At 36.5% G+C, this 15895-nt stretch overlaps 1 protein-coding gene across 1 annotated transcript; it reads right to left on the bottom strand.

Moving 5' to 3' along the window:
• Nucleotides 1-2877: 2877 nt before the first annotated feature.
• STXBP3 (syntaxin binding protein 3) lies at nt 2878-15453 on the bottom strand. The gene is made up of 14 exons (XM_008938127.1): nt 15445-15453; nt 14154-14308; nt 13238-13328; nt 12491-12615; nt 11011-11115; nt 10437-10494; nt 10146-10211; nt 9615-9695; nt 8872-9010; nt 8263-8369; nt 7719-7817; nt 6824-6909; nt 5086-5234; nt 2878-2969 (listed from the first exon to the last, which is right to left on the bottom strand). Exons 1-14 carry the CDS (start codon nt 15451-15453, stop codon nt 2878-2880), a joined length of 1362 nt encoding a protein of 453 aa, XP_008936375.1.
• Nucleotides 15454-15895: the final 442 nt, after the last annotated feature.

Genomic DNA, 15895 nt, shown 5'->3' with positions numbered 1-15895 from the left:
ACAAACATACAGTGACATTTCCTCAGAACATTCTCTGGCAAACTGAAAGTTCAGAGTCCTTCCAAATCAGCAGTAGTACCTTTACATTTCATTTTCCCTTCATATCACAATTTAAAGCAAGTCATTAATGCACAATATCTCAGATGCTAAAGGTCCTTTTGTTGTCAATTCAACAAACACAGTTTCATGTTACTTCATGCACTAAGCAGGTAATGTGTCCATCACTTTAGTATGCACACTAAAGCCATTTTTTGGAGGTTTTCATCACATACTCCTCCATTGCCTTTTATGTCCTTGACCAAGGATCCTACTCATTCTTAACGTGGAAATTGTTCCATACCTTTGATCTTCCTCTTAGCCTTCTAAGATCTTCAGAATCTTTTCCATACTCGAAATGAACTGCACTTGCAAATATATGTCCTTATTTTCTAGGGTAACCAGACCAACATCTGTACTTATATGAATCTGGGCTCATGTGTGCAGGTTAGGTATGGAAACGGGAACTTCTGAAATTCTACTATACCTTGGCATATGTACTCTGTAGTACTAGGTCTGGGGAGGAGACATTTATCTTGATACAACTCCTTCCTATTCCTGATCCTGGTAAAACAATTCTCGATATAGAAGAAATTAGCCGAAAAAAAACTTGAGGGGGGAAAAAAAAAAAAAAAAAAGAAGTTTAATCCTTACAAGAATTTCTCCCCCTCCTCCTTCACAAGCTCCTGTAAGAAACTAGGAGCCGTCTTGGGCAATATATTGCTGTTGGATTTCTTACCTTAAAGCATCTCTTTTAATGTACCCTTACAGTAACGTTTGACTCACTTCTGGAAATAATTGGTGATAGATTCCAAAGCTCAAAAACCTTAGTCTTCTATTTATCAGCTATCAGATTTTGAGCTGAACTTATACCTAAAGCAGACACTTGGAGAAAGCCTACTGCTGAATATGCAAAAGTAATCCAACATTGCAAGCTGGTATTTCTTCAACTCTATGCAACAAATAAACCAGTACAATGGATTTATATACTATTAAAATCAATTATTTCAGTCCTTAAGTAGGACACTGATATCTGTTATTTTGTTCTGTACTTATTGTTGTTAAGCTTTGAGAACAGGAAAAAAAATTGCAGCTACGTACAGCTTTTACACCAAACTTGTGTAATTCTTGCCAGAAGTGTAAGGACTATATACAATTTAAGTGCAAATGTTTAAAGCTGATTTCAAAGTGTGCATCTTTAAGATGCATTACTTTAAGATGCTTCACTGCATTTCTGAAGTACATACTTTGGGGTTTTATTATGATATTTATAGTTGCAAACTAGAATTCAGAAAACCGATATGGGTATTTCTGAAGTTTTTTTTCAGGCTTTGATGCACACAATGTTTGATGAATCAGTTAAATTCGGAAGTTGTTTTCAGTAGGAATACAGGAGGAGGGTCAGCATGTGCTAGATACTTAGCTCAGGTAGGTGCATTTGAAAGCTACAGCCACTTACCCTGATAATGCCCCATGTCTTGCAACATTTTAGAATCATTGTATAATGTTCTCCCATTTCACTCCTCTCTAATGAAAAAAGGTCAAATTCTCCCTCTACATCTTCTAATTAACGTTGAATGAACTCGTCTAGCAAGGATGTTCTCTCAACCTACCAGTTAATGTGAGGGCAAAATTAAGGGAAAAGAAACAAAACCAACTCTCTGCAAAATAAAAAATGAATACCCTTACAGTTGGGAAAAAAACATAAATAAAAAGCCACAAGTAATCTGTTCTTTTCCTTTATGACATCTCTCAGATTTTACACACAAACCACCACCATTTCAAGGCACATCAATACAACTTCCCTTTAAAAGGTTAGCAATTTTAAATTACTTAGATTTGTCTTAGAAAATTACTTAAGCATTACCAGTATTACAAAACTAATGCAATTTAGAATTTATTTGATCCCCTCCAACACAAATTTAAGTGTTTCTTTTTTAGGATATAACAAAGTAGAAGAAAACAGTAAGTTGTCTTGAACGCTTCAGGTTTTGGTGTTTGGTTTGCTTTTTGCTTTTCTTCTTTAAATTGCCAAACCATATCAACTGTTTCTTTTCTCTTCCTCTCCTTTTCCGACATTCACTCAAAAGGAATTTCTGCTTAAAATTTTGGAACCTCTATGTCACTGGCTATTCAACTTCTAAAACAGATGGACTATGTAGACACAATCATAAGGAATTTTCTAAGCAGTGAAATCCTTTTGAAAAGCTTAGTTATAATCCCTGTTCATAATTAAAGTGTACTTCAGTGCACAGTTGACAGCATTTTTCCAGTTATTCACTGAAAATCAGAAATGCTTCGTACTTCCATGATTAACTTTCTGCCTCACCCACCACCAAAAAAAACTTTATTTTCAGTTACATATATTTATAGAATCTTTCAGCACATTATTTTACAGACAACATTAAAGACACTTGCACTTGTGAAATATTTTTACCATAAATTCATTTACAAATTTTCTTCTGGAGCCTCTACATAAGAGCCTAGGCATTTTTTAACCCAGTCATTTTAGAAAAAAAACTATTATAGAAAAGTTTCACAGTTCTCAAAGATAATTCCCATTTATGTAAAATCACAATAACTTCTAGCATGATTTGTTAGAAATGAAAGTGTCCTTTTGTAAAAGCACTTCCAGTAAACACAACCTAAGAAACACACATGTTGATTATTTTCTCTCTCTACCTTTTACTCTCCCCAAAAAGCAGCAAATTTAAATTATAAAATTACATTCTATTAGTCAGAACCATGTAGTGTCCTAGTGCAGTACCTGGAAAAATCAATTCCATTAGAATATGTACATACTATTGGTCTCTTCCTAGTGCATCATAAACATCACAATTTCTATTCATCCTTAAGGCAGACCATATCCTTTGGTTTACTAAGGCTCTTCACATCATCCAGTAGTCTTTTAGGTGTCAAAATATGAGTAGAACCTGACAAAAGAACATAAGTATTAACTATACCAATCTGAATGTCTGACTTTCAGACATTCCCTCTTAAAAAAAATACCAGTTACATGCCAGTGTTTTTTACTGTACCTGGAAAACTGAAAAGTACAACACTTCAAAGTGTGTTCACATGTTATCATATACAGTGTCATCATATAAAGGTGAGTGTCTCCATTAGGTAGGGAGTGTCCCTCCTCCACACACTGAGATACCCAGAGCAGGACTACCACTTGGGATACAAGTTTCAAGTCCCTCTGCCTGGTTTGAGAAAATCTTGAGCCTGGGCCACTTTTGCTGCACTCACCTGTCTAGCCTGCAAGAAATCTGCTTTCTGAAAGAGTCAGTTAATGACAAGCTTTGTCCTAGCATCAAGAAACCATGTGGATAAGATATCACAAACAGTAGTTCTCCACAGGTATATCAGTTACAGAGAATTGGCTTTTACTGACTAATGTTTCCTTGAAAAAAAGTGCAATAAATTCCAGGTCTGAAGCAGCAAAGAAAGTCATTATTCTTCAGGAGTGCACAACTACCTCTCTTGCTCTCAGAGTGATTACAACTTCTGCTGTGAAAGGTCATCCTACAGTTACAAAGCAAACTCTTAATTTTTTAAGACTAGGGCTGTCTTGACCCTTTAGTTTTAATAGTGTCAATCTGAGTGGGCTATAACATTCACTGAGGTCTGCATCAGGAATGCAGGAGGATTTTCATCTTGCAGTAAGCAGCATGGAAATCTGGCAGTAATCACCTTCCCTCAGAAATCAGGGCTACAAACAAAACTAGAAGAAACAGCTCTGAACAGAAGTGGAGATGGTGCTGTGGTTAGTGACAGATATTACAGTGAAAGAGGGACCTACACTCAACGTGGTTTTGTCAACAAGTCTCAGATGAAGAAACAGCCTTGTTAAACTACATTCCTGTTGACCTGGTCCTTCCATTGCAACTCAAAACTAGGACCAGCATTAAAGCTACCTCAACCACCACCAATGAAAACAGCAAACAAACAATAAACCAAAAAATTCCCAACCAACTCAAACACATCTACAACACCCCCTACCATTCTGAGGTAACAGACTCTAAATCTCAGAATCAAGGTTCTCATCACTTCCGGGAAGAGTATTTGTGTAAAACTATGCTAGATAGATTTAACCCTTTTTGAAACTCAAGACTAAATTTAATTGCCAGACATAGGCATCTCAAGCAATCTAGAACACTTTTGATAACTGCCAGATGCCACTGCAGCTGGACACAGGTCTCCATAAGGTTCTTGATCTAGAAGCTCTGTTTTGATACATTATTATATGTACATGTTTTAGCACCTGCATTTGAACAGCGTTGCAAGAAATTATTACTTGAAGCACAGCTAATGGAACAAGCATTTGCTGCCTCTGAAGTACTAAGCAACACATTACTACCTCAGCTGGTAGTTATTCCATTTACTGCTCAATCTTAAAATTAGCAGTTTTCAGGGTAAAAAGCTATCAATCATGGTGTGGTTTGTGGACAGAAACCGCAACAAGAAGTAAGAGATGTTGCAAAGTCAACTGAGCTACACTGAAAAAGTTTTTCTGGGTTTGTTTTGTTCGGGGCTTTAGGGGGTTCTGTGGCTTGTGGTTTTTTTTCCGTTTTTAAATACTTATCTTCCCTTACTCTCAGAGCAAGTAATTTTGCAGTAGTCTGCCAGCTTTCCTACTGCTTCCAAAAGCAATCAAAGGAATAAGCATAGCTGAAGGTAAGCACAGGCAGATGCGTAAGTTTGAGGAAACTAACACAAAGAATTATAGGTCTGTTTAAATCCATTTTGCTATTCATCAGGCTACTTTAATATATTTCTCCAATGTAATTCATTATGATTCTTCTGTAGAGCATAACTGTACTTAATGTCTTTGATACCTTGTCGCAAAAAAGACCCCAAACCTCCAGCAATCCACATAAATTGAAAAGATTCTTGTAAGTGCATAGTTTTAAGAAATACATTGGCTATACTATTAGTTTACTAAACCAACTCTGGGAAGTTAAGAAAAAAAAAAAATCTTTACATTTTCCAGAAACAGACATAGTAAACCCCTACATAGCACGCTTTTCCCCACGACAAGCTTACCAATAAAAACTTCACAGGACTTGTAGGCTTGAGACACCTCGTAGGCACAGCGCATCTCGGAATGCGTGATCCCCCCGATGACGAAGAGGATCAGCCTGGCGCCGCCCCTCCGCTCCTCCCGGCAGCTGGCCCGGGGCTTCTGCCGCGCGCTGCAACACAGGCCACACCCTGACAGCCACACAGCCTCGCGCCTCAGCTCGCACGCTCAGCGAGCACTAACCCTTTCTGTCACGGAGATCGGGCTTCGACTATGATTTCAGCAAAATAACTTAGACAAATCGATAATTAAAAGAGATTTCACGAAAACAAGTTAGCAAATTACTCAAACTATTCAGCTGTCACAAGAGGGAAAGCAAATAAAAAGCACACAGCTCACACACAAAGGACTTCTACCAAGCAGCGTAAGTACGCATGCTAGCAATTCCAGTGGCATTTTTTATGAGAGGTTCATTTGAAAAAGCTAGAGTTTTAGGATTTTTAGTCTCCAAACATGAACAGATCTCTAAGAAAAAAAAAAGTTGGCTGTTACCAAATAAGATTGAGATAGCCAAGAACAAAAAAGAAAAGCTCTTAAAATATACTTTCTAATGCATATTTATTAACTGCAGATTCAGATTAAACCATCTGCAGTCCTGCTCTCTCTTTGCTAGTGTGCCAAAAAGACTCCCAGAAGTTACCAGCCTGTAAGACACAAATCCCGTTACAACAGAAAACGTTTCCTTGCACTGATCACCACAGCATATACCCCGGAACATAAGGGGACACAAGCTTTCTTTTGGTTAGAAGTGTAAGTAGCAGAGCTGTTTTCCCAAGTCTGTGTTTCTGTACCTTTTGTCTTTTATTTAGTAAGGTACTAATTCCGGTTCGAATCTGTTCTCTACTCTCAGGATACGTATAATGTTTCTCTGCCTATGAATGCCAGAATCTGACCAGAACTCTGCAATAACACTCTTAGCTCTATTTAGCTCACCATTTAAATAACGCTACCAAAAGTGATAAAGCTGTCAAATTGACAGGTATTGGTTACAAGGCTCAAGAGCTAGCAGGCTTAAAATGTGAAAGAAGGGACAGTGTAAGTGAGTGAGCTAAAAAAAAACACCACAGAAAGCTTCCCAATTCATCTCTGAGTGCTACTCAGTAAATATGCATCTGTGTGTACATACAACACACTGTTTACATTCATGAGCAGAGAATTAATTTCAAGACCTCCAGCTTTTCTGGACTTCTCTAAACCATCCCCTCACAACAGGGGTTAAAGGTTTAATAGGCCCATATTCCCCTCATGAGAGAGCTTACAGAAGTTAATTTACTCAAGTTGTTAACTTCAAGAATGATCCCATCACCACCACAGGAGAATTAACTTTTCAAAGAAATGAAAACATTCTTTGTCTAAGCTTCAGCAAACTGATAATCCAGTCCTTAAATTACTTCACACTAAAAAGCTCAATGGTTTAGACTTCACATTCTGGGAACATGGAAATGTTAGATTTCTAAGTCTGAGGCAAAAGGGAGATACTCCAAATAGAAAGCTATATACAGCTATGAAGAATTATTAGATTAACAGCAAAGTTCAGTATATTTTAGATGAAATAAAAGTATAGGGTTTAGATATTAACATTACCTTACACACGTTATTTCACCACTTAGTAAAAGAACATTATTATTATGCTTTAGAAGATCTGTGACAAAAAATACTGAGAAATAGGTAAATTACGTTTCAGGAAATTAAACTACTTACCTTACTGCTCGTGCACCATTCCAGGTAGGAGGACACTGGGAACAATAAGGCCAGTCTTTTGCATCTATTTTGTTTTCTATAGCATCCTGAAGGGCAAAACAAAGACCTCCTTTAAACAGCCACAAAGACCCAGCAAATTTCAACTTCCAGTAAGAATATCTAGCTGGAATTTAATGCCAGCACATGCAGTTCCTTAGAACAACTAATCACAAGCAGCATCTCATGAACAACGCTCCTATGCAGCAAGATGCTACACAACAAAGCTCATTATTACAAGGTTTTTGTATATCACAAGGAATTGGGAGCCCACATGCTTTTTTTATAAACATAATATTGATTTAACTATTCAGATTTTAGGGTGACTGGAAGACAAAAAATGAACATGTGAAAGTCACTAAGAATCTATGAATGACAACACTGGGTCAGACTAAAGGTCCAGTGGGCTTGTTATTCTGCCTGACATCAGTCAGAAACCGATGCTTAGGAAGTCGTTTAAAAACAAAGCAACTACACTTCTGGCAAGGAACATTTTCCAGCCTCTTCTGACCTGCAGTTTAGATCTGAATTGCAGTTTAAAGACCAGCTGCAGGAAAAAAAAAAATCCAAATCTCTAAATTAACACTAAACACTGCCAATCACAGGACAAGCTGTTCAAAAAGACGTTCAGCTTTTGCTGTCATTTGCCTCTCCTTTAAAACTACCCCCAGTAAGGAGCATGGCTAACACACAGCATGCCAACACTCCGTATTACAGACAGACCAAAAGTGATCCCTTTGCTTTGCTGTACTTTACAGGAATTCAAGATACTATGGCAATTCAAAGGACAGGCTATAACTGCTATAATTAAGTAAGTTTCTACACTGCACCCATGAATTAACTAGTTGGTCAAATTTACCTCCATAACATCTTTGATAACAGGTGTCCACCTAGAAAGTTGGTAAGTTTCCTCTGAAGAACGGTCCCTTCTCGGGTATTTATGCTGCTGAGCAGTGGGCTGAAAAAGATTGTCAAAACATGGTTGCTTTATAAAGCATATTTGGATTTTTGAAACTTACTCCCAGTTAATAGTAGGGGGAAGGGAATCAGTAGGGAATTTAAAGAAATAGTAGTAAAAACACAGAACAACAATTACTACTTGTACAATGCACTAGAAATATTAATTTCAGAGACAAGGAAGTAACTTGGCACCTTCTAAAACCACCTAGGTCAAGTGGCCCTCTGAAGATTTTAGAGGCAGCATTATAGGTATCTTACTTAGAAAATTATTCATTTTAATTGTTTAAAGGATTTACCACTTAGATATATCATAAAGACAAGACTTGCTAGCAACTGCCTGCTTAAGAAAAAAACCAAACTGGATAATACTGATAATAGTTGGTGAAAGAGCTACAGGGAAGTGCTTGAGTGGTAGGAAACTGCATAATAAAATACATTCTTACGGAAGAGATAACAGGCACGCCCAGGTATTTCCAATTTCTTATCATATCACTATCGCTTTCTATGTGTACATTCTGGATCAGCTTCTCCAAGTTCTCCTGGGTAGTTCCTTTGATATAAGGAAAACACACAATTTAATTACCATGTGAGTAAGACAAATTTTGTCTCACATTCTGGGCTGTTATTTTGCCCAGGATTTTTTTGTTTGGCCAATCTAACTTTAATGCCATTTTTTAGATAAATTGTGTTTAATGCTCTATTTTCAGACTAAAACTCAGTATTGATACAGATTCCTCAGACCAACATTCTGCCAGTTTCCTCCTTTTACTACAAATTCTCCCCCACTGACTTAATTTTCATGTTGCAATGGACATGGAGCTCCCCCTTTAACAACTTCTGAAAAGGAGAAAATGTAAACTGTTGCACACGTCCAAGCACAGGAATGATGCTAAAACACTGTAGAGATCTGTACTTTTATTGAATCTCTTAAATCCTTATCAATAGTATCTTTGCTACTAAGTAAGAGAAGCTACAGAGAATGGAGAGTATATCTTTCAAAACTTGTAGTGCACAGTACTGAGAAAAAAAAAAAAATAGGGCAGCTTTCCTACCGTTTGTGCTAAAGATATATAGGAGAATAGCTCTGATTTTGTCATAGCTGTCATGACTTTTGTTGAGCAGAACTGGAAGGAGGACTCTCATCAAGTCTTTCACTTTTTGACCTTCTGCATCGGTTCCAAGAGCCAAGTCCTATATTAAAACAAACAAGTAACAAAAGTTATTAAAAAAAAAAAGCACGTTATTTTGTGTGTTTTGAAATGCATTTTTACAAAACCATAGGTTTCAGGAAACAAGCAAGCTACTTCAATTGAAACTCAGTATAAAAAGTCTTTGGCATAATTATTTCAGTACTGCAGCATTATAATAACACCGCATAACTGGTAAATACTTAGAACAGTTTTAGATCTACAATTCATATAAATATATGGTTTTTAACTTGAGATTAATAGTGTAACGTAATGCCTCGCCCTAAACAGGGGCTTTTCCCAAGTAGTTTAAAAGGGCTTTCTTCTGCAGAGCATAGTAAGGCAACTTCACAGAAGTTTTGAGCAATTAAAGAGATGATCCTTATACAAATCAGCCAGATTCAAAAGACAAACCCAAATCTCTAAAAGCATCTCCTTTAATGGCAAAGTAAAAGCCTTGTACAACTTGGCTTTACTACTACTAATGCAAAACAAGATTAAAAAAGGTGAGAGCACTACTGTCATCTGTGAAGAAAAAGCATCTAATTCTGCAAACAAGAAAGTCACATTTGCAGTAAGTTGTTTGCTTTGCAGCTTTTTAAACGTACCTGTTCAGTTTTACAGAGCCTTTCTATGTTAGATTTGAACTTGTTCATGCAATCTTCTGCTATGTTAAGATGAACAACTTGCTAGAAGACAAAAAAAGCGCAGCCATTACTTTCTTAAAAAAAAAAAAACAAAAAAAAAACCACCACCAAACACCAAGCAAGCAAGCATTTTTACCGGTTACAAGAGTCAGTTCTTCAACTGTTCTTCAGTACCACCACACATTTTCTGTGTTTTACCCTTCACTTCAAGACTGGCCCCCCTAATACCTCTGAACACACTTAGCTGCTATGCTATCTGTAGTCCTTAAAGCACACAGATAATTTTGGGTTTTTTTTAAATAGTAAAATGAAACACCTGGAGAAGAGTTTTCTTCTCAAAATTTTGCAGTAGGTGAACACACTAATTTGGAAAGAAGTTATACAGCACACTTAGTGGAAAAATGACAGTAGAAAACTAGACTTAAACAACACAGAAAATTATAGTGTACAACATGATTTACAGTGAAGTTGCAGTTACAAAAGAGCCCTTACCCTACTAATCTCTTTGCGATAGTGAGGCATCTTTTTCATTAACTGAGTCAGAGCAGATATTGATAACTGTGAAGAAATAATACAAGTTGAAATTTTTTCTCACCAATATTTGACATCCTTATTTCCCTTCCTGCTTCCTGTTGCAGCCTTGCTTTTTTTCCCTCCCCCAAAATCATCACTGAGATAGGCCTCAATTTCTGTAATGTATCTATGAATAACAGATCTGAAACACAGACCTGATCAGCTGAAGATAATTTACCAGGAAAAATATCAATAATTTAAACAACTTACTTTTCCTTCTGTTACTTTTCTTTTTGATGAAACTTCTTTCAACAGTTTTGGTATTTCCCTGAAAACAGCCAAAGAGAAGCAATCAAATGCCATAGCACAACAATTTTTAAATCTTACAATCTTTATTTAAAATCTTAAAAGAACTGCACAAGAACTTCTGAATGAAATTAACAGCTTCAAATACAGGTCTCCTTCAGAGAAGAGTTTTTTTTGACACAGGAAACTGAAGTTAAGCATAAACATTGTTTTTGGTGTCTGCATAATGTCATTTGATGCAATAACTTACAGTACTTTATGCAAAATTCTGATTTAAAAGATTTGAAGGTACTTCCCAGGAAATATTTCTTTTTCCCCATTTTCCTCAAGAACAGCAATTAGTGTTAGTAAAATTGCATACCTCTGTATGTACTGTATTTTTGAAGGTATGTTTTATTCCTGGCATCAATTATTTAACAGGATACACTGCAAATCACCTTCACTATTGCCTGTATTCCTACTTAACAGGTCAAACACATTCCCTCTCAAAGAAACTTATAACTCGCATTTTTAACCAGTTTGTTATTTGTCCACATACTCTATCACTTCTGCAATATGCTTGTGCCGAATCTTCACCCAGAGCTCATCATCTTCCTCCAGAATTGCCTCCCGTTCACTCCCAGCAAGCCCATCTGTTTTGTATCTTCCAAGAGAAAATTTAGACAGTTTAGTTTTGGGGCTGGGTTGTCACCCACCCCACCCTCCCGTCTCATAACTCTTTAGAGTATTAACAGTTATGGCTTAATCAACGTACATGGCAACAGCAGTAGCATACACAGGTTTTAACTCATAAGCCAAGCTATTGCCTGGCACAAAGTAATTTACATAAGGATTTTACCAATTACATTTTGAACATAGACATAGATGAATTTTAGAATGACTGACTGTCTGGGGCAACAGCTTCCAGACACTTTTAAACCTACAGTAACTAGAGTTTCAATCCTACATTTACATGCACCTTAAATTTCTCTTCAGCTTCTAATAACTTCCCTTTGGCTTCAAATACAAACAAAGCCCCATTCATTAGTAGAAAAGACTAAGGATGACAAATTACTCCAAACACACAAGAAACATGCTTCACAGCATTACAGACCAGCTATTACTTTTCTACACACAGAAATAAACCTATGAAGCAATACAGCAATTGTACTACATAACATTTTCACATTTACAGAAACTCACATAGTGTGCATGTCCAGGAAAGAAAAATATAAAAAAGAAATTACAAGATTAAGTGTGAAACTTGGACCATGATTACCTAAAAAAACACACTGGTACGTTTTCATACCCAGCAAATTTCAAATTTATAGAATTCTACATTTTCTATGAAAACGTTCACTCTGTTTCTGACAGAAGATATGTACTCCTCTTTTCTTAACTAAATGAGGCAATTAGTTCTCATTAGCAAACTCTTACCAAAATCTTTGGCATCAGAACAATCATAACAGCAAAGTACATACCTTATGCAAAACAATGTCACATTATTCTAAACAGAGATAAAATAGCACTTAAACTGAACACAGCTCACCCAAATGTTAAAAAACTTACACGTTTCTATCCTAAACGCACAACTGCACAAATGAAATGACTGAAGCTATTAAAGTGAACATTCCTGAGAAACAACTAAGCTTTTTCTCAGTATTAAATTACTGTTCTTGTTAGCCTTGTTAGGCCAAGAATGTTGAGCAAATGAAAGGAAAGGCAGAAAATACAAACACTCACTACTGTGGTTTTGCTCCGAGTCTAGAATAAAATTCTTTGTTTAAAAAAAAAAAAAAGCTATTTGCCAAGACTCAAAACTAAGCAAAAATCTCAGTTATATCCTATCTAATCTCAGCTAAACGAGGAAGTTAACGAAAAGAGGAATTTACAAATTCAAGAGGACAGACTAGTAAAGTAAAGCAACTCTTACATAATATAAGCAGCTAATATTGTTATGGTGCAGTTCAGCTAAACAATTCTATAGATCTTAAATTCAAGAATAAAGTGGTTAGATTTTTGGTTTTTAAACTATTTACTTGTAAGTATCATTTTCAATTGGCAGCAGATCATATGCCATTGCCTGGTAGGTGAGTTCATGAAGTACAGTCGAGACTGGGTCAAAGCCACGATCAATTATTATGAGTTGAGAGTGAGTTTTACCCTAGAAAGCCATCAAACAAATGTAAAGTTAAGACATACTGTACAATGTTAATACAGGTTAAATCTAAGCAATGAAGACATTTTTTGAAAAATAACTGAAAAAAAATAAAAAGTATGGTCTGTTTATCATCATAAATAGAAACAAGTGTTTAAATAACTAGAAGACAGTGGTTTTAAATACTAACGTTACAGCAATGCTCCTAGTGCAGCGCCTTTAGTAAATCTCATGTATAAAAAATAAAATGAAAAAAACAGAAAAGGTCTCCCACTGACTTCACAAGTAGTGTATTGCCTTTCGGAGCAGATTATCTATGCTGTGCTACAACACAAAAAAACCCAAGTAATTGCCAAACGTTCAACTGAAAGTTTCATATTAGGGTTTAGTAAAGTGGCAGTAGCATCAGGTAAATTTATTTCCGTAGCGGAGGGGAATGTCATCGAATCAAAATAGTTGTTGCTACTTTAAGTTGCTTTCATACACAAAAGCAACTCAATGGCAACTAGTCGCATTTATTATTAAATAAAATCTGGTTTTGTAGAACCTACAGTCAAAACACTTGCCAAAGATTTTCCCTCCCCCAGACTTACAAAAAAAAAAGTAAACATTTTAGCTCACTTTCTACCTTTATTTGGCTTTTCTCATCAGTTTTGTAGTAGTATTCAAGACTATTTTCAACAAGCTGTGCAAGTTTGCTGGCTTTATCAGATGGTCCACTGGGAAAAAAGGAAGCATGCAAAAATAAATTTCCTCATCAAAACACTAGAATGCTACCTTTAAGACAGCAAGAACTCCCTAGAGCAATCCTCTGGTTTCACGAGCAGTTTCTGAACTCCATTCTAAGTATTTCCAATATATTTTCACTCAGATTATGATTCCACTCTTTGAATGCCTCAGGCGTTTCACACAGCAGAAACAGCTTCAGCCAAAAGACAGTCAAGAAAAGAAGCAGAAAACAGGAGAGCAAAAAGAAAGAAAACACAGTCAAGCGATTATTTCTTTGTCACCTTTGCAGAGGATACAGCCCCACTTCACGTTACAGCACAGAATGCAATTCCTGAGCATAATTACAGATGTCTGCTTTCACTTCAAAAAGATATTACTCTGTACTCCATCAAAGCTCAAAAAAGTATTCTCCTCAATATCAATATTACGAAGAAATCCTGATCCCATCACCCTCAGCAACTGATGAACTCCCTGATGCTGAGTGGAGCAGCATAACTACCATCAGCAGCAGTTCTGTTACAGGATTTCACATGCAGCATGTCAGAATGCAGCACATTACAGTGTCATCCTGCTGACCAAACATGAAACAAGCAGTTCATAACAAAAGAGGGTAAGTAGTTACATGAATACACACAGAGAAAGAATTCACTCCTCTGCCTACAAAATTCCTATTACTTCACATTTCTGAGCTGTGGATTAAAAACAATTAGCCCACAACAAAAGAAACTGTGCTGCAGTCTTAAGCTATTACCAAATAACGTGGCAAGTCCTAGGCATGAAAGCAACTACACCATACAAGAGTAGTTTTGCCCCACCTTTTGTATCGTACTCCTGGATTCTCATCCAGCGTGGCACATAAGGTAACGATTTGTTCGGCCATTACGTGCATCACAGTGTCTTTATCCTTTGTCTTCTCCAGAGTCGGGCTGTAGCAGCGGTAGAATGCATCCGGGACATTGAGAGTAAATACCTATAAAGCACAGCCAAGAAAAAAAATAGCTTAAATTGTATGTTTCTAAAATATTTGGTAAAATAATTGCTTATACTTTTTAATACATTATGTAGTTTTAAAGTCATACCTAATATACTTTAAAAAAAGCAAACCCACACTTCAGGCCTTTGTCCTGTTATACTCACCTGCTTCTTGTTCTCACTCTCTTTTTATCTATTACTCTCCTTCCCTATGTCAATTACTATGTTTTTCACATTGCTTACTGGCCGTACAGATGGTGGGACCCAAGACAGACAGAACTCAATACCATGCAGTGTCTCATTCAGAGTCACATAACAAAACCAGAATGATCACAGAAGGTATGAAGCTAAATTTGTTTAAAATAGAACTCTACATATTGTACCTGTTCATTATACGAAGATTTTACTCCCGAGAACTGAAATTATTTAATTGCATTAAACCTTGATAAAAGATGTTTAGTACTACATAGGAGAAAAACTTTCATCCTTTTATTAAAAAGGAATGTAAACATGGAAACAGTCCCACTGTCAGTAACTGAACTTTCTCCAGCTTCAGACAGACTAACTCCATAGCCAAAGAATATCCATCCAGATAAAGGTATTTGTTTAATTTGAGGCAATAATCACTTGGACTTTGCCCAGAGCTCAGTCTGATTACCTCATCTTATCACCCTAGAAAGCAGGTCCGAGAATTTAAAATTGGGTAAACGAGTTAACATTATCTGTTCCTTTGCTGAGGATTCAAAATGTTCTCAACTCAAAATACTAAGAACACAAAGCTAAACTAAACCCAAGAAGAGACTCAATGCTGCTTATTTCCATATTTAGAAAACTAGTCCAAATTTCTGTTTTCATAGCAAGTCCTCCAGAGATCAAAGACAAAAACATTTCTTATGCATTATTTGGTAGACAGCTACAAAACTAAGAGCAGCTTTAACAGAAACCCCCAAACCAGTTTGAAACAAAGCTTGGGAACATCAACACCACTAGAAAACAAACCAATCAACCACACTAGTTATTCTCTGATGGCTTCTCTATTTAAATAATGATTATTTACTATAAAAAGGAGTGTCTTCAAACATGGAAAGGGTATCACAGCAAGAGATTAGTAGCAGCAACCTCTCCTATACTCACCTGCCACATGGTACACGTAAGGGTTCTGATCCTTGATACGTTCAAAAGGTTTGAAATACACAGGACAGACTAATGGAAAACATTCACTTTTAGGTCCACAGCTCCCAGTAGTGGACAGGGTTTGGGGGCTTCACTGTATTTGTGAGTACCAGAGTGCATTTCAGCCTTCTTTTGCTCCTGCACTTCCTCAGATACATATTATTTCTCAATACAATATCCACTGAGAAACCACTCATTGGTTTCTGTTGGTGGTCTCAAATTTTTACTTGAGAAAAAAATGGATTTTCATGTTTTCTTCTCAACAAAAAAGCATGCCAAGTTCTTGTGGCTTTTATTCCTCTTTTTTGTAATGCTTTGGTTTTGTTCCTCTCCCCTTCAGTTCTCTCATCTATTTGCTGTCCTTTTGTGATTTACACCAAGCAGCTAGTTCTACTTATTCCTGTTCCTCTGC

This window comes from Merops nubicus, unplaced genomic scaffold (genome assembly GCF_000691845.1).
Source record: "Merops nubicus isolate BGI_N331 unplaced genomic scaffold, ASM69184v1 scaffold45703, whole genome shotgun sequence".
Lineage (NCBI taxonomy): Eukaryota > Metazoa > Chordata > Aves > Coraciiformes > Meropidae > Merops > Merops nubicus.
This window is presented reverse-complemented; position numbering and strand designations above follow the sequence as displayed.